Raw genomic sequence first — 19,887 nt, forward strand, 5'->3', positions numbered from 1 at the left:
ATTGTCTTCAGCCCATCTGTAGATTGCATCCAACTCCTGCTGCAGGCGTACAACATTGGTAGAGTTTTGTATTTTCTGAGAGAGATTCATATTGTCTGTGTAGCTAGCAAGGGTGACTATCTGGGAAGTTGAGGTCATATCTGAGAGGGCCACTATGAAAAGTGGTGGTCCCAAGCAGTGGAACACTACTCACTACTTGTGTTTTCATTGAGATAGCTCTATAGGCCACCACTGCCTATCTTCTATTTTTCAGAAGGTCATGTAACCACTCTTCAAGTTTTCCAACTATGACAAGATCAAGTTTGTGGCATATCATACCATGATCAACTTTATCAAAAGCTTTGGCAAGTCAAGGTATATTACATCCACATTTGAGTTATCAAGTAAATGCTGTAGGAGCCATTTCAGACAGCTACTACCTGGTCGAAAACCATGCTGGATATCACTCAGTAAGTCATTTTCTTCAAGGAATGTGATTAGTTTTCCTCTGACTATTTGTTCCATGACTTTGCTGATGTGTAAAGTCAGAGAGATAGGCCTGTAATTTTGGCATCTGCTCTGCTTCTTCCTTTATAGATTCCTTTATTCCCTCCTTCATTTTTATTGGTAGCTTGCCATTTGCAAGAAAACTCTGGAAAAGAAGTTGTAGTGGTTTGCATGATTTAAGGAAGATTGCCAAGTTTGCATCCACCTCATTTATGGCTAGTATTATACCTTCTTCTCCAATGTCAATGTAATCCATCGTAACTGCCTCACTATAGGTAACTATAGGTGAGGCAACAACAAAATCCATTGGTTCATTCACTTGTCTGTGTTCCAATGGGGTGGTAAAGACACTTTTGAACTGGTCATTTAGTACCTCACTGATCCTGGTTGGGTTATCTTTGAGGGAGCCATCCCTCTGGAAGAAGAGTCCTGTTTTGAAGCATACTTTGGCATAATGAAAGAAGGCCTTTGGGTTCGACTTGATGCTTTTTATAACCCAGGCTTTTTTGTTTGCTCTCTCCTTCACATAGAATTGTTGCAGGCTTTTTTTAAACTCCATCAGTGTTGTTTTTAGATGGGACCTTTCACTATTTTTGGGATGTTAGTTAAAGCAATTTGCAACCTTTGCCTGTTGTCTCATGAGGATCTTCCTCTCCCTTAGAATCTCGTTTCTCTTTGTGTTGGCCTTGTGCTCTGGGACGTATTTGTAGCATATGGCTTGCATAACAGATAAGAAATATTCTAGTTTCATGCCGATGTCTGGTGTGGTGAGACATTTTGACCAGTCCTGTCTGAGGATCTCTTTTTGGATTGATTTCCAGTCTGCTTTGTGAAAGTTCAGACTGGAGATATTTTGGGTGCTTTCTTTAGGCTATACACACACACACACACACATATATACACGTGCACACATACACACATACCCAGGCCAATTCCCCATTTATTTTAGGAGGGGGTAGCCACATAAGACAAACACCAGGCATTCCATTCCTTTCCCAGTTCAAACAGGTGAGCCCTGTTCTATGCTCAGGTCAAGGCATAGTACACAACCCCCAATATCAGCACTGGGACCTGACAGCATATACTGGTTTACCCCCAATGCATTGTGCTGGTTCTGTACCCCTTTGAGCAACATCAAATTCACTCATCCATCCAAAAACACTCTCCAAGTTTTCCTATCATTTATAAACTCTCTTGCCTCTCTCACTCCAACACCTCTAACCACCAAAGCTTTCCTCACTCCATCCATCCATACAAACCGAGGTCTGCCTCTGGTTCTGCTGCCTACCATTTTTGCCTTCATCACCCTCCTTACCATCCACTCTTCATCCATCTTCTCCATCCATCTAGCCATTTTGGTTGTTAGTTTTTTTCTCATTCCTGCTCACCTTCACACCTCATTTCTTATCCTGTCCATCCATGTCACACCAACTGTAGCCCTCAGACATCTCATCTCAAACACATCTAGTCGCCTCCTTTCTGCCTCTCTCAGCCCTCACGTCTCTGCACCATATAACATTGTCAGCACAATCATGCCCTCATACACACCTCTTTTCACTTCCATACTCAACCTTTTATCTCTCAGCATACCTTTCACGACTTGCAAAGTAAACACAGCACTGTCACTTGGTACACTGAAGATCCCTGCTAGCTCTCATTGTGCACACAACCATGTGCTGCTATTTGTTGGCATGCTACAAAACTAGTCTAGGAACATTCTGGTACCATCTTGTAATATATTTATCACAGGTCCAGAAAAACTATTCCTGTCAATGTTACTGGAATCTGTAGCTTGTGGGATATGTACCAATATACAACTTTCAGGTAGCATGATGAATATTTCTCTTCCAAGTTTCTAATTAAGTAGGTTAGTGTTGCCATCCTTCATTCATGTACAACAGCTACAAATGTGGAGTATTTTTCAGCAGCTCTTCATCAAATCTCATTATGTTATTATCTTCATTGTTAAGTATGTATGTGATATACTTATTTCTGCCTTTGCTATTCAGTAGATGTAGTCGGTGTGACACATTGCAGCACTTAAACACTGTCTGCATGTCACAGTTGTCCATATGATGTGGTTTCAGTTTGACTGTATGGCAAAGAGTTTAGCAATTCCAGTTCAAATTATTGCTATCTTAAGAATAAATTTTCTTGTCTAATTTACCCTTTTATTGTGCATATATCCATAGAAGTTGATTTTTAAAAAAATGTCAATTAAAAACAAAGCTTACCTGTCATACATAACTCTTTTAATTTTTCCCCACTTAAACCAATGTCTTTCACACTTGGACAACATTCGATTAAGTCAAGAACAGATACAGCAGTGTTGGTGGACTTCTTTACAGCATTTATCAAACTATAAAAGAATTAATGTTATGTAAAAATACTGAAAACAATAATATATGAATTACACACAAAGTTAAAAACAATGATGTCTATTGGAGTGAAAAACTGTCATAATAGCAAACAATGGTGCATGCTTATCTTTATTATTTAAATGTTTCCAATAAAGGAGCTGGTATCCAATTAATTGGATTCAGACAATGCAAATTATATTTCATATAGTAAGTCATCTATTTTTAATAAATATGTGTAATAAATATGAGACATCTGTATATGTAGATATCCTCCTCGTTGTCATAATCATTGCCATTCTGAAGTCAACTTTTCTATGCTGGCATGGGTCAGAGGGAATTTGGTGAGGCAGAATTTCTACAAATGGATGTTTTTCCTGTTGCCAATCTTCACTTGTTTCCAATCAAAATAATATTTCCCTATGACCAGACATGTTCTCAGAAAACTGGAACTGAATGACAGTGCTTGTATAATAATGACAGTCACAATTATTGTATTGTGTCAAAATAATGATGCACAAATACACAAGTATATGCACATACATGTATATGTGTGTGTGTGTGCATGAGTATATACTAATATGTCTATAAAGAGATGAATAAACAACCAAAGGTATATGGAATATATTTACATAAATTGTTACATAATTTTAATGGTGTAATCATATCTTTATGGTTGCTTCAATGTACCCTGTGAATAGTGGATATTACACTATTATGCAATTTTATGTAAAAATTCCATAGTAATATTGCTCAAAAGCAAATAAGTAAATATGATATCAATATAGATGAACCATGATGCCTTTATGCATCAAATAAAGTACAACATCCCCAGAAGTGGGAGAAAATTTGAAGAAAGGAATAATTTCTAAAAATATATAGTAACATTGAGTGGGGTGGGTATAAAGTAATTATATAAAGATAAAGAGAAAAATAACTTTTATTTTTAAAATGTAGAAAGGAAAAGAGAACATGAGATAATGAGAAGAGTGTCAGCTAGTTAGAATGATTTAAGGGAGGCGATAATGAAAGATTAAGTTATGAAGGCACAGGAGGAGCGTTTAGTAATAATGTGTAGAGAGAAAGATAATGAAAGAGTAAAAAAGAAAATGAAAGCGTCAAGCTAGGCTGTGTTCAAGGCCTGACTTGCTATAAGGAAGAGCTATAAACCAAGTATAGTGAAACATTGCAGTATGAGTTTAATTCATTCCATGACTGAGCTCATTTTATGATTTACTTGTTTTACAAATCAATTTTCCCCATTGAAATTAACTAAAATATTAACTAAAATGCTCCAACCCCACAAAACCACCCCAAAATAATTTTTCATGGGTTTTAAAACAGAAAAGGTGAAGTTACAAGGAAAATGATAATTATAAAAACATAATAAAAGAGAATACAAAAGAAATAAGTAAACTGGTTTTATTAATTTAATTACCTTAAAGATGGGACAAATTGTGCTCGAGGAAGACGATGGAGTGGGGAGCAAGAGTATTATTGTTTGGAAGGAGAATCTTCAGGAAAAACAATTTCTGGCATTTTCTCTGTCACTTTGCTAAACTTAGGCTTTTTGAACACACTGTCTTCACGTTTCACACTTGCAGGTTGTTTCATTACAAAAATATCAAGAGAAGTTTGCTTTTTCCAGCCTTTCAAAATGTTACAAAAATGTCTCAGAAGAGTGTCATTAAATAAAGCAGCTGCACAACCTAGAGATACTCTTTCCGAAAGATTTTCTTCTACAAATTCAAAAGCAACTTTGCCAACACTGCCTTCATGTCACTTGTAGAGATGGCCTTCTCTACTACAATGTCCTCCTCTGGGGAACCAATCTCTTCCACCACATCTGAATGCTACTGCTCCTGAAGCTGCAGGAGTTCATCTGTTATCAGCTCCTCTGAGTGCTCCTCAATAAGATCGTTAATGTCTCCATTGTCAAACTTGAGGCCCATGGACTTGCCAAGAGACACTATCTCCTCAACTACAGGCGTCTCAGACCCCTCGAAGTCTCTTTCAGATATGCAGTCAGGCCACAGCTTCCATCATGCAGAATTCAGTGTTCTCCTCATTACACCCTGCCAGGGCATATCGATGATTTTCAGGCAGTTAACAATGTTGTAAGTGCTCCTTCCAAAACTCATGAAGGGTTAGATTTGTATTTTCAGTGAGTTCAAAGCACTGATGAAACAGGTGTTTGGTGTACATCATCATCATCGTTTAACGTGCGTTTTCCATGCTAGCATGCATTGGACAGTTTGACTGGGGTCTGGGAAGCCAGGAGGCTGCACCAGGCTCCAGTCTGATTTGGCAGTGTCTTTACAGCTGGATGCCCTTCCTAACACCAACCATTCCATGAGCGTAGTGGGTGCTTTTTACGTGCCACCGGTACAGGGACCAGAGGAAGCTGGCAACGCCATGATCGGTTGGTGCTTTTTACGTGCCACTGGCATGGGATGCAAGCTAGGGGTGGTGTTGTGTGAAAGGTATAGAACTTTTATGAATTTAAATTCATCCAGAATATCATCTTCAGGGTTAGGAGGGTGAGCAGGAATATTGTCAAAGACAAGGAGGGCCTTTAGAAGATCATTCTCCAGAAGGTACTTTCTCACTGCTAATCCAAGGACAAGATTGATCCACTCAGTGAAGAATTGCCTGGTGATTCAGGCCTTAATGTTTGCCTTTCACAGGACCTGCAGCTTCTCCTTCAAGACTTCGTGTAACTTGAATGCTTGTAGTTTTGCAGAATGGTAGACAAGGAGCAAGAGTTAGCCTATCTTTCATAGGCTCATGGCCTGGCATGTAGTTACGAAGGTTCTTCTGGACATTTTTTCCCCTAAAAGGCCAGTTTCATCACAGTTGAATAGCTGTTGAGTGATGCACTCCTTGGCTGCAATGAGTTGACGGAAATCACACATGAAATCCTCAGCTGCCTTCATGTCAGAACTCACTGCTTTTCCATACCTGATGACGCTATGAACACCAGTTCTCTTCTTGAAAATATCGAATCAGCCACAACTGGCCTTAAATGCGTCTCCTGATGTCTAGGGTTCTGCTTCAGAAGATCCCCATACATCACTTGAGCTTTCTCGCAGATGGTTGTCTCCATAATCATATCCTCTGCAAGTTGCTTCTCGTTAATCCATAGGAGAACCAAGTTTTCCATCTCTTTGTGGACAGATATATGTTGCTTGGATAGCCTGGAGACACTCTTTGCTGTTGTAATGGCTTTGATCTCATCATTTTCGTCAGGACGCTACAGGTTGTTGACCTGCTTTGGTTGTATTGATGTGCTATGTCCCCTACATGCACTCCTCTCTCATGTTTATTAATGATTTCCTTCTTTATTTCTACTGTAATCAGCTTTTTCTTCTTTTCAGCACTGTCCTTTACACTAACCTTCTTAGGATCCATGGCTAACATAACTGTTTATAATAAGAAAAATAGCAAAAATTGCACAAAACTAAAAAACCACTGAGAAAAATACAATAGGAAAGCTGTCATGAGATAAACATGTAAATTGAGTGAGCGGAGGCTGCGCTTGCAGGGAGAACATATGTGAGCTCAGTGCCGACAACCAGTCACTTGTATGAAACACACTCATACTGGCAATTTCCACTTGTACTTCAAGACTAAAAATTCACTTGAGCCTTGGCTTGTACAGCAAATTACTCATACAATGATGCACTCATACTGCAAAGTTCTACTGGAATAAGAAAAGGTGAGATATGGCAATAAATGAAATCTAATATACAAAAGAAGGGCAAGCGATACAAAGAAATAACTTGACTATATTTTAGAAAACACAGCAGCATGTTAATGACCTGGTCTGAGATGAGTGCTTTCTACTGATTAATTTACCCGCTTATAGAGGACCTTACTCTCATTAAAATGCTGAATTTCAATAATTTGAACTATCTAAGCACTAACTTGGTGTCTCGGAAAATTAGCTGTCAAATTTAACAGTCTACTTGAGTTATAGTTGAGCTTTACTAAGGCTTGGAAGCTTTGTCTGTCTGACGCTTCGGAAATTCTATTTGCTGATAAGGAAAAAACACAACAGGTTGATAGTGAATTGCAAAAAAAAATTTAAATTGACATTCCAGAAATTTCTGAGGGAAATTAGTTATCGTTATTTTATTATATTTTCCTCCACCCCCATTATCCCCTATTAGGAATCCCTCCACTTTCTTCATAACCTCTATCTCTAATCACTAGCTTTGGCACAGATCCTATTTAACCAATTGTTATTTACTGTTATCATCATTATGATTATTATTGTATCAGAATCAAACAAGGAAACTAAAATCAGAATAAAGCGTGCACTTTCAAAATCTGAGACAGAAAACTTGAAGTACTAAAAATTCAAAAATAAATTAAAAAAGAACGACATTGTATGTAGAAGGAAATCACTGAATGAACAACTAGAAAGACAAGTAAAACTATCAGAATTACGGAAAATCAACTAAAACAAAATCAAATAAAATACTAGAATAAAAAAAAAAACTTGTAGCTATAGGAGCATGAAATCAATTATATGACAGAAGGAGTAAAAAAATAAAATAGTTAAAAATCTTTAAAATCCACAACAGCAGAAAGAAACATAACTCCTTCTGTAATAATTTACAAGACAGATTAAGGAGTAATCAAAGGGGGCAACCAATAAACTCTTGTATGCAGAAATAATCAAAATTGGAGAAAAATTCAATAACTCCTACCAAAATAAACTCAACAACCATAAACTACTGACAAACAATAGTAATAGAGGAACAAACCAAAATATGCTATCATACCAGAGAAAACAATGTAGATCAACTAAAAACAAGCTAACATAGTTCTTCCAAAGAGGGATTATGTAAATCCATCACTTGTAAAACACAAAAAGGAATTTAAATCTCTAAGGAATAAATACTTAGATGAATATATACTGCATCTAAAAAGTAAACTAACCTAAACATCCAACAAATTATACATAATCAAACATTATAAACAGTAAAAAGCAGTGGAAAGATTCTGTTATATTCATTAAAGAAAATGACAATGGAGGAACCATAATAATAACGGACAAGACCCATCACTGGGTGATGGTCTTAGAACAACTAAATGACCAACATTTTTATAAAACATATAACAATAAAGGTAAAACCATAATGAACAAAACTGGTATATACAAAAAGAATTTAACAGAAAAGGAATTAAGTAATCTAACTAATTTGGAGATAAAAATAAATAACTTCTAAGGACTACTAAAAATACATAGATTTAAAGAAATCCATAGCAACATTAAAAAACTCCATACACCATATGTAAAGATTCCCAAACCATTTTGGTTTAAGATTATATTCAATTGTTGCAGAACCAACATCAAGCATCCAGTGATCAACAATCTGCTTGACTTAATTTTGAAACCATTATGCAAATTGGTTCCTAGTTTCATCAAAGATGACAAGGATTTCCTAAACCACTTTTAAGAAAGAATAAATATAGACATGATCCTGCTTAGTTTTGAATTAGGATCAGAGCAGTAGAATTTACGGATAGACAAATACCCACACATAATTCAGAAGAGATTTTCAATACAATTCATAATAGAAGGATTACAACTGGTGCTAGTAAATAACTACATTTGTGAACCAAGGCTACCTTCAGATAAAAGGGATGGCAAAGGGTATGAAAGTTGCACCCACATTGGTAACATTAGTAATGAGATTCTCTGCTTGATGTGTGGCTACTTTTGATCAGCATTTCTGATCTTATTTAAAAGAACAAAAATAAGGATGTGGATTTCATAAATAAGTATTCCTGGATTAACTAAATTTACAATGGAAATTAATAAAAGGGAACTTCCTTTTCTGGACATTTTGGTAATTAAGGAAAACGAGACTTACAGCTGATCTCTACTGCAAAGACATGGACACACATCAATATGAAGACTTTAGAATCTTGCTGTGCATCCCATATTAAAAAGAAACAGTCCATTTAATATGGCAAAACTTATATGCTCAATAGCTACAGACTCAAGTAGACTTCCTAATGTTTGTATGTTGGTGCTGGTGTTGTTTGAATGAATGGGTTCCAACTAATTAGTAATTTTACTCAATATAGATTTTTAAATCACCTGATCAAAAGCACACCTGGCTGATCGCATCATGAGAAAATCCGAGTGTTTCAGTCAGATCCAGCTGGTTTCCTTGAACGTTTCCCAACCTAGTATTAGTGTTGGCTTTGTCATTTTGAGTCAGAGACAAAGAAACAATCTAAGCAGTGGAAACACCCCTCCTCACCTGCTCTAAAGAAAGCCAAGATTGTTTCATCAGCAGGGAAGGTGATGGCCTCAGTTTTGGGGGATGCAAAAGCATTGTACTTACTGACTATTTTCAAAAGGGCCACACCATCAATGGAGAGTACTATGCCAACTTACTGAAGCAGTTACAAGAAACTATCAAAATCAAATGCCTAGGAAAACTAATGAAAGGGGTCTTGTTTCACCAGAACAATGCTCCAGTACACAACTCCTTACTTTCAATGGCTGCTGTGTGTGACTGGCTTTGAACTGGTTGATCACTGTCCTTATTCTCTTGATTTGGCCCCATCTGACTATCATCTGTTCCCCAACATGGAAAAACACTTGGCAGGGAACTAATATTGCAGTGATGATGATGTCATATCTACTGTTGATGACTTTTTTGACCAATAGGATGAAAGCTTCTTCACCAATGCAAGAACTATGTTAAAAAATAAACCTCATTTGGTCACATTTCATGAGAATATCTTGGATTTTCAGTCAACCCTCATAGAAAGCCAAAATACTGAACACCACAAAGATGCAAAATAAAAAAGAAAGATTTAAGTAATATCCTCAAATTTATAATACGAACGTCATCTGATTTTATATATTAATCTCAATCACCAAGTATTTTACAGCCATTATATTGGGTTCTTGGATCAGATTAAAAAATAAAATAAGGTTTATATTAATATTTTTTATGTGTCAATCACACAAACAATTTTCAACTAGACTTCCAATGCAGTAACATTCCTCAGAAATAACACCAATACATTGTCCTGTATCTCTTGGATGAGCCTTTGTCTCTTGCATCACTGTTTGTTCTCTTAGACATGATAGCCTTCTCAAACATCATGTTGAAGATCCTGTTGTTGCCATCTCACAACTTTCATAATCACTGAGAAAATTCTATCTGTTTTGCTCAAAGTAGTGCTACAAATTCTTCACACAGATCCTCAGCAAATATGGAAAATGGAAGCATTCTTTCCTTGTGGAACATGAAGAACCAGAAACCCCCATCTGCATTTAGGCCTTATATAGTGCTCACATGAAAAACCCTTTTGAACATTTCCTAAACCACTTGTGGTGACGACGACATTTTTGAAGTTTGATTATCTGATCATTCAGGTCTGTGCTCCCGTCCCAACTCCCATATAGTCATAGGATTTTACTGGCACGAACTGGGATACTCCTGTGTTCAGTTGCATCATATCAGTGATATACAATGACATAATCAAACAGAAAGGATATTTGCTGTTCTAGACTCAGTTGCAATATCTAAACTGAAAAACAGGTCAAAGTCTTGTATCTTCATTTAATTATCTCTTCTAATTAGTGATAAGATTTTGAAAAATTGCACCTGTTCATCAACACAGAGCTGCACAACCTAATGTCTTTCTCATTCAACAAGTATTCTACAGAAATATTCTGGATACAATGCATAATTCTATCTTAAGTATTCATTAGTAATACACACCACTAAATGGTCTGTTATACCAAGATTACCAATCACATTATCATCCTCTCATATCCTCATATACACCTCTGCATTGCAAACTTAACAATTTTCAGAATCACATACTAGAAATATTTATCCCCACTTAAATATAGATGTTCTCTTAGAACAAACTATACTGTGGTAGTTACTATGAGAGCAACTTACATATTGGTGTTTGGTGCAAAATGCACACTTGTTTCTATATATAGCTGGTGGGGAGATGAATCGCTGCTATCTCTAGTGGTTGAGTGTCCATCATTGGCAAGACCAAGGAAGATCAAAATCACATGATCTGGTGGTCTTAGCACTAGGAGTGGCGGAGATTTATTTCCCCACTAGCAATATAAACAAAAGAGCATTTTGCACCAAAAGTCAATATGAGGGTTGCTCTCATAGTAACTACCACAATATAGTTTGTTCTAACAAAACATCCATATTTATGTGAGAATAAATATCAACTGTCAGTATTAATACTGCCTTTGTCTTGCGGTATTGTGTGAATGAAAGTTGATTCTTTGTTGATCAGAGATCAATCTCGGATCAATTAGCTGAGCACAAGATATACTTAGTAGATTTTATTATTCTTATTTGTGGATCTTTCTCATCCACAGCATGCAATACTGGTCAAATAGCAAGAAACTTTTGCTGGGACAAGTCTTTGATAATGGGTTTCATAATTTTTAAAGTGAAATGGTCTGTGATTTTGAAAGAGGAAATGATTCTGAACTGAATGATAATGATGGAAGTGTGCATAGAAATATAGTTAGTATTATCACATCAGATGATAATGTACTAGCTTTAACTGAGAGGTGGGTGGTATGGTAGTCATTGTAGAACTGGGCCTTGTAAAGGGCTTGGTACTCTCCAAATAACTTTTAAAAATTTCTCTCATCCCCACCTGGATGAACTATAAATACTTTTATTGAATGCCAGTTTTTCTTCTACCAGCCATGAGAGCCAAGGAACATTCTGCATGAGGTAAATGTAGTGAGTACTCTTGCTGAATTTGATTTTGACACCAAACATGATATCATTCTACAAAACCCATAATTATCACTCTGCTCACTCTCATGAGAATCTAATAATTTGGCTTAAAAGTTTCTGTGTCATTGGTGGTGATTTAGATTCACAAAACCTGGGAAAATTCATGCAAACACATCTACTTCTTGTGATTATACAAGACGCAACTGATATGAAATGTAGCCACTAGGCAATTTATAAACAAGGACACTTGGTGGCCAATAATGAGATGCATGTATTTGTGTGCCATAATATCATGGTCAATATTTTGGCTGCTCATGTTGAAAAGATTAAAGTGAAGAAGGGAAATGATTCAACTTCAAATATCTGTCAAGATCTAAAGAGCAGTAGACAAAGAAGATATAACAAAGAAACAGTTGATAGGGTAAATCTATTACAAAATGGAGTTTATAAAAATAAACCTATCCAAGCCTATATTTGTAGTATGAATTATTGTGTTTAGGATCTTGAGTGCCATATGCATAGGTTGTAAGAGATAAAAGAAAAGTTGAGAAGTCTGAATGATTATAGCAAATAACTTCCAGATGAATTATTAAATTAAGATATATCATATAAACTCAATATTAATTTACTCACAAGGTTTCCTTTTCAATCAAAGTATTCATTCCAGTTTTCAGACAAGACATACGAGCTAATGTCGTACCAAAAGATGATGAATAACTCCAGCTCTATAAGCAGGTAAAAAACAAAATAATTAAAAAGAAACCCTGTGAATCTTTTTCAAAGTGATGCAACACTATATATATCATCAATGTTTAATGCCTGCTTTCCATACTGGTATGGGTGAAATGGTTTGATATGGAGATGGCTAACAAGGAGCTGTTCAGACTCCAACTGTCTGTTGTGGCATGGTTTCTACAGCTGGATGCTCTTCCTAATACCAACCACTGGGTGCTCTTTATGTGCCACCAGCACGGGTGCATTTATGCAGTACTGACACAAATGCTTTTTAAGTGGCACCGGCACCTGAAATGACACAATTTTACTTAGCTTGACATGTCTTATCAAGTAGAGCAAATCGCCATATCTCCCTGCTCCCTGTCATTTCCTCAGTGAGACCCAATATCTGAATATCATTTCTCACCACTTCATACCATGTCTTCCTGATTTGCTCCTTCCACAGGTACCCTCCACAATTAAAGCTCACCACTTCTTCCTACAGCTGTCCTCATCCATACACATCACATGACCAAACCAGCAGTCTTCTATCTTGCACACATCTGATGCCTCATATCATTTACACTCTCTTGTGCATGCACACTGATATTATCCATTCAGCGAAGTATGCTAGCTTCATTTCTTTCAAGCCTTCACATTTTCTCTGTAGCCAAAGTGCATGTTTCATTGCCATATAACATAGTTGTTTGTATACAGGCATCATACAATCTGCCTTCCACTCTGAGGGAGAGGCCCTTAGTTACCAACAAATGTAGCAGCTCTCTGAACTTTGCCCAGCCCATTCTTATCCTAGCAACTACACTTTTAGAACTCCCTTCCCCACTGCTAACTTCATCTCATAGGTAACAGAAGCTATCTACTACATCTAATGATCCATCTGAGTATTTGAGGGAGCCTATTGTCTGCATATTTTTAGTGCTTATTGTACCTGCACATCTGTCACATAGAAAGACTATATTCTCTGTCAAGCTTCCTTTGATACTGCTGAGCCTCTTATGAGTCCAAAGCTTGCACTGGGTATAGTGTACGGAGTTTCTATATACACCCTTCTTACATATCCAGCAGGACCATCTTCCAGAAGGGATTTGTGATTTGTCTGTTTTCCTACTTAGATTCCAGACCTTGCTTCCACATCTGAAATTTCTTCTCTAGGTCAAGTAGTGATTCGGCTATAAGAACAAGGTTATCAGCATAGAGGAGCTTCCAGGGACAGCTGGACTTGAATTCCTCTAAGGCTTGGAGGACTAAGATAAACAGGTGGGGGCTGAGAGCTGAGCCTTGGTGGACTCCTACCCGAAAACTCATTGCCAACCTTCACCTTACTGGCAGCATCTCTGTATATGGCATGTACTGTGCTCACTAACCACTCATCTATACCTAGCTTCCACATTGATCATGAGATAAGGGAACAGGGGACCCCGTCAAAGGCTTTCTCCATGATGACAAAAGCCAAATATAGAGATTTATTTTTGGCTAAATATTTCTCCTGCAGTTGCCTAACTAGGAATATAGCAATAGTCATACTCCTGTCTCACACAAATCCAAACTGCATCTCATCTAGACTCTCTTCCTAATTAATTGAGCTATGGCCCTTTCTGTAACTTCCATCAAGTGATCTAGCAATTTCATGCCTCAGTAATTATTTCTGTCTAAGGCATCACCTTTGCCTTTGTAGCAGTTGACTATAATGCTGCAACATCAATTGTTGGGTATGACTCCCTCATGGACAATCGAATTAATTATACAGGTGACCAGGCAATATCCTACTCTGCCAGATATTTTAAGCATCTCAGTACTGATTCCTGACGGGTTGTGGGCTTTCCCCATCTTCATATCTTTAATTGCTTTATCTACCAATCTACAGTTGATTCAAATACCTAGTCCCTCAGTTGGGTCAACATTTGGTAGACTCTCCTTCTCCTATTCATTCTCAACATTTAGCAGCCTTTCATAATGGCATTTCCAAGTCTCTTTCTTTGCAGAATCATTAAATGTAAGTGAACCATCATTCATGCAGACACATTTCTCTCCTATGACATCACAATTTTCTATCACTTGTCTTTAACACTTCATATGGTTGATATTTGGAAGGGTAAAACTGTAAAAATAATGCCAAAACTTAAATTGCCTGTGCTGGTGCCACATAAAAAGCACTCAGTCCACTCTGCAGGATGGTTGATATTGGGAAGGGCATCCAGCCATAAAGACCATGCCAATACAGACACAGTAGCCTTGTGTAGTCTTCTACTTGACCAGCTCCTGTCAAACTGTCCAACTCATGCCAGCTTTGAAGGTTGACATTAAATGATGGTGATGATGATGTGTGTATGTATATATATATATATATATTATATATATATATATATATATATAGTAGCAGTTTATTGGAATATAACATGTATGTATATGATAGATATATGATACAAAACCACATTAAAATCCAAATCAAAACTGAGAAAACACAAACTTGAGTGAAGAAAGCAAGAAAAAAGAAAAAGAAAAGGGAAAAGGCAGGGAAAGAAAGAAAAAGTCAATACAACTGCAAGTCCTCAATTGGTTGCACACTACAAGGTTCAACTGAACCTGCAAGCTAACGCATTTGTAGTATCACCACAGGTGATGGAGAGGCTAAGACAGAATATAGTATTATATATATTTGAAAGAATGAGTAGAGATGGCTTTTTTGAGGGGATAATTTTAATTTTTAATATTAATAATAATGTTTACAGTGAGTTACTCTGATACGAGTTTCAGGCATCACATAGCTGTTTTCAAACTGAAAAATGTAGGTTTTACTGGTTGCTTAAATAGCAAAAGATGTTTTCTAACAAATATACATACAAAAAAGTATACACGGAAGAGAGAAAATTTTTAAAATACTTTAAAAAAAAATATAAACAAATAAGAATATTAAAAAAATAAAAACAAAAATAATATACATTGAAAGCGCGAAATGAGTAGATAGACAGCTGACAACTGATGAAGGTTTGTCCTGTTTTCCATTTTTCTGTTTACATATTTCATGTTATTTGCACTATTGGTGATGTCCTGTACCCATTTATGCATGTTTGTGTGTATATATAAAGAATACAAAAGCATGTGTGAAGAAGAAGAAGCACCACAACAAAAGGAAGGAAGAAAGAAGGCGAAGAAGGGGGAGGAGAAGAGAAAAAAGTAAATGAAATTAACAAAAAATAAATATATAGATAAAATTAAAAAAAAAAGATTAATAGTAATTGAGAACAGTGGGGGGAAGATTTAAGTCTATCAAAAATAACCAAGTGGAAAATTTAGGAATGGTCAGTTTTGTGTTCTTGTCAAATGTTGACCTGTGTGGTGAGGTCACCTATTCAGTTCTCAAAGGTGGAATGGTGTGTATATATATACTTTGATAGGTTTCGGCCATTATTGGCCCAGGCCATGTCTAACTTAATAGCACCACCTGGTGAAGTCTTTCAAGTCAGAATTTGGGCACTATGGCCCACTCAAGTAGAGAGTTAATGTTTACAGAGACATATCCGGGTGTAGGAGGTTTATCCGGGATTTCTTGAAGGAATCTGTCCAAAGACTTCTTGAACCCTATAGGGTCTGTTTCTGTTTTAATGTGTTTTGGTGTAATGTTAAAGAGAGCGGGGCCAATTGAGGTGAAATAATTGTGCCATATTGTTGTTATGAGATGAGAGTGCGATTTTTGTTGTGGGCGGATGGCACGGGGCCCAAGCCTTGGATGTACCTTAAAGGTGATGCCAACATCATTTGGGCAATGCTGATGGAATATTTTCCACATCATGCAGATGATGTAGCGTTCACGGCAACGTTGGAGAGGATAAAGTTTTAGCTTTTCTACTCGACCTCAATAGTCGAGGCCTGTCATGCCATCTATCTTTTTTGTGATTGACCTTTGAGGTGCTTCAACTTTTATGATACTTTGTTTTGTGTGGGGAGACCACAGTGGACAACAGTATTCAAGGTGGGGTCGGGCAAAAGTGGAGAAGAGAAGGATAATGGTGTGGATATCTCTCGACTGAAAAGTTCTGAGAATCCAGGAACACATTCTGCGGGCCACATCAACTTAGGTGTTTATATGAGTGGCCCAGCTTATGTTGTTGTCCACAATTACTCCCAAGTCTCTGATGTTGTTGGAATCATCTGCAAAGATTTTTATGTTGCTGTGCTTGATGATGTCATTAATGTCATTAATGTAGATGATGAAAAGAAGTAGGCCCAGCACAGTGCCTTGCAGAACGCCACTACTGACTTTGGCTGGGCTTGATTTTACTCCTTCAACTACAACATGTTGAGATCTGTCTGTCAGGAAACACTTGATCCATTTCAGTAACTTTCCAGAGACACCAATGTTGGATAGTTTTTTCAATAGGATCTTGTGATCAACCCGGTTGAAGGCCTTGCTGAAATCAAGGTAGATGACATCGGAGTTGGAGCCCTCTCCCAAAGCTCTCAAAATGTCACCAAAGTGATGCAGGAGCTGCATTAGGCAGTCAATATGAGGGTTGCTCATTACGGAACCCATGTTGGTTAGAGATCAGCCGTCTGTTGCTTTCCAGAAATTGGGTTATTCGAGATCTCACCACCCTCTCAAATACCTTGATGATATGAAAGGTGAGTGAGATCGGACGGTAGTTCACTGCAAGGGACTTGCTTCCCTTTTTGAAAACTGGGACAACAGACTGGGACAGAAGGTTTTTTGGAATATAGCCAGCATCTAGTGAGTTTCTCCACAGATTAGCAAGGGGAGATGCAAGTTGGTGTCGACACACCTTCAGGACACAAGCAGGGAACCTATCGGGGCCTACTGCTGAATTGTGTTTTATTTCATTTATCGCTGCTAAGACATGAGGGGCACCAAACGTTATGTCCGATATAGTGTGTTGGGGGTTGACATCACTGATACAGCCCAGATCGGCCATATCAGGATTGCTGAAAACAGAGCAGTATTGTTTCTGCAGTATCTCACCCATGGATTTGGCATTATCTTGGAGAGTGCCATTTTCATCAATTAGAGGGCCAACAGTGGAGACAGTGACCCTGTGTTTCCTCGCAAATGAAAAGAACACTTTGGGGTTGAGTTTGATTTTTTCAATGGCCCACTTCTCCTCAACTGATCTTTGGTTACTGATGAGGGTCTTCATGCATTGTTGGAGGTTATATTTTTGGGATTCAAGCAGTGCGATAGCCGTCGAATGTGTGTGTTGCTGTTGGCAGTATTTTAGTTTGTTAATTTTTTTGTTTGTTCTTTTTATTTTTCTGATAATAGTTTTTCTGTTTTGGGGGATTCTGCACTTTTTGTTCACAGGTCTTGGTGGAGATTTTTTTGCACATATGTTTGTGACGGTGTCTAAAAAGATCTGCCAAGATGTTTTATTGTTGGTGGAGATGTGTGTATGTGTAAAGGACCAGTCAACATGCGATAGCTCGTTCCTGATTGCATCCCAGTTGGCATTATGGAGATCCATGTTATCAAATGGGTGGGCTGGAGAGAGGTCACTAGGATTAGCTTTCGGCTGGTGGAATTTCATGTTACAGAGAACCATGTCATGGTCTGAAAGAAGGGATTTTTCTACTGTAATGTTATGTATAGTGTTAGTGTGGTTACTAAATACTAGGTCCAAAATGTTCTTCTGATATCTTGTTGGTGCAAGGACAAGTTGGGACAAGAAAAACTCATTCATAAAGACGAAAAGTGACTCTACTGCTTCTTTGTCAGCGGTTGAGGCGGGAGTGCTTGGTTTCAAACAGTTTGTAGTCCAGTCAACACAGGGTAGATTGAAGTCTCCCATCATGAATAGCTTCCTTGCAGCTGGCAAACTTCCAAGAAAACTGAAGGCAGGTAAAATATGCCCTATTCATAAAGGAGGTAGCAGAGCGGAGGCCAAGAACTACAGACCTATCTCTCTCACCTCACACATCAGCAAGGTCATGGAACGAATAGTCAGAAGGAAACTAATCACCTTCCTTGAAGAAAATAACTTGCTGCCTGACACCCAACATGGTTTCCAACCAGGAAGAAGCTTCTTAACTCAGCTCCTGCAGCACTATGACTGGGTGCTGAAACAACTGCTCAACCACTCAAATGTGGAAGTCATATATCTCGACTTCGCAAAGGCCTTCGATAAAGTCGATCATGGAGTGATATGTCACAAACTGCGTGATCTTGGCATAGTTGGAAAACTAGGAGAATGGCTTCACGACTTTCTGAAGAATAGAAGTCAACTTCCATTAGCACGCAAATAGTGAGCGGTGTTCCACAGGGCACTGTTTTGGGACCACTACTGTTCATAATGGCCCTCTCAGACATGCCCTCAGCCACGCGGAGATCCACGATCACAAGTTATGCAGATGATACAAAAGTTTCACAGGCAATACAGAACCCTGAAGACACTAAGCACCTGCAATATGAGCTGGACGAAATATACAAGTGGGCTGAGAAGAATAGCATGCAGTTGAATGCTGAAAAGTTTCAAGCTTTATACTATCAGCATGCAAAACTGAATGCAATACCCAAGGAATACACTGGACCCGGAGGGATTGCAATCCCAGAGGCACAATCAGTGCCTGACCTGGGTATTCACATGAGTGATGACGCGACCTTTCATGTACATGTTGCTAAACTGACAATGAAATGCAGACGGCTGGCTGGATGGATTCTTAGAACCTTTAGAACAAGAGAACAAGAAACCATGATGGTCCTCCGGAAGACACTTGTCCTAAGCCACTTTGACTATTGCTCTCAGCTATGGTCACCATCCAGTGTCAAGTTGATCACAGAACTTGAGGCGATCCAACAAAGCTACACGAAGAAGATAGCCTCTATGCAGAATGTAAGCTACTGGGAAAGACTCAAGAGATTAAAATTATATTCCCTGGAGCGTAGGCGGGAAAGATATGCCATAATATACATCTGAAAGATCCTGGAGGGAAGTGTCCTGAACTTTGGCATCGAGAGTTACGCAAATGCCAGAACTGGGCGCCACTGCGTGGTGCCTAGGACTCCAAACTTGCCATCAAGATGTAGGATGAGATTCTGTGATAGCCTGTGCTTCCGAGGCCCACAGCTCTTCAATATCCTCACGAAGAACCTGAGAGACCTGCATGGGGTGGATACAGATGTCTTTAAAATGGAGCTGGATCTCTTCCTGTCAGGTGTCCCAGATGAACCAACTTCACGGCAGGAGGGGCAGATGAGGGCAGCTGCATCGAACTCTCTCATGCACCAAATAGCAGTTGCTAGAAAGCCTCCATGAAGTGAAACAAAATAGCAACACCAAATGGCGGTGCCCCAGCATGGCCACAGCTCATAAGCTGAAACTACAATCAATCAATCAATATATATATATTTATATATATATACATATACACATATATATATATATATACATATATACAATTATATATATATATACATATATACATATATATATATATATACATATTACATATATATATATATATACATATATACATATATATATATACATATATACATATATATATATATACATATATACATATATATATATATATTA

At 37.8% G+C, this 19,887-nt stretch overlaps 1 protein-coding gene across 4 annotated transcripts in view; it reads right to left on the reverse strand.

The window, feature by feature from the left end:
- Window positions 1-972: 972 nt before the first annotated feature.
- Window positions 973-19,887, reverse strand: part of LOC115220276 (myotubularin-related protein 10-B-like) — a 120,608-nt gene continuing 101,693 nt past the window's right edge. For 3 of the 4 annotated variants that reach the window (XM_036509938.1, XM_029790387.2, XM_036509939.1), the window contains 2 exons: window positions 12,242-12,333; window positions 973-2,845 (listed from right to left, as the gene is read on the reverse strand). In XM_036509938.1, the coding sequence (XP_036365831.1) occupies window positions 2,704-2,845; window positions 12,242-12,333 (234 nt within the window). In that variant the 3' untranslated portion in view covers window positions 973-2,703. The remainder of the gene's footprint in view (window positions 2,846-12,241; window positions 12,334-19,887) is intronic. The other variant, XM_036509940.1, reaches the window with a different exon arrangement.

This window comes from Octopus sinensis, linkage group LG16 (assembly GCF_006345805.1).
Source record: "Octopus sinensis linkage group LG16, ASM634580v1, whole genome shotgun sequence".
NCBI classification, from domain to species: Eukaryota; Metazoa; Mollusca; class Cephalopoda; order Octopoda; family Octopodidae; genus Octopus; species Octopus sinensis.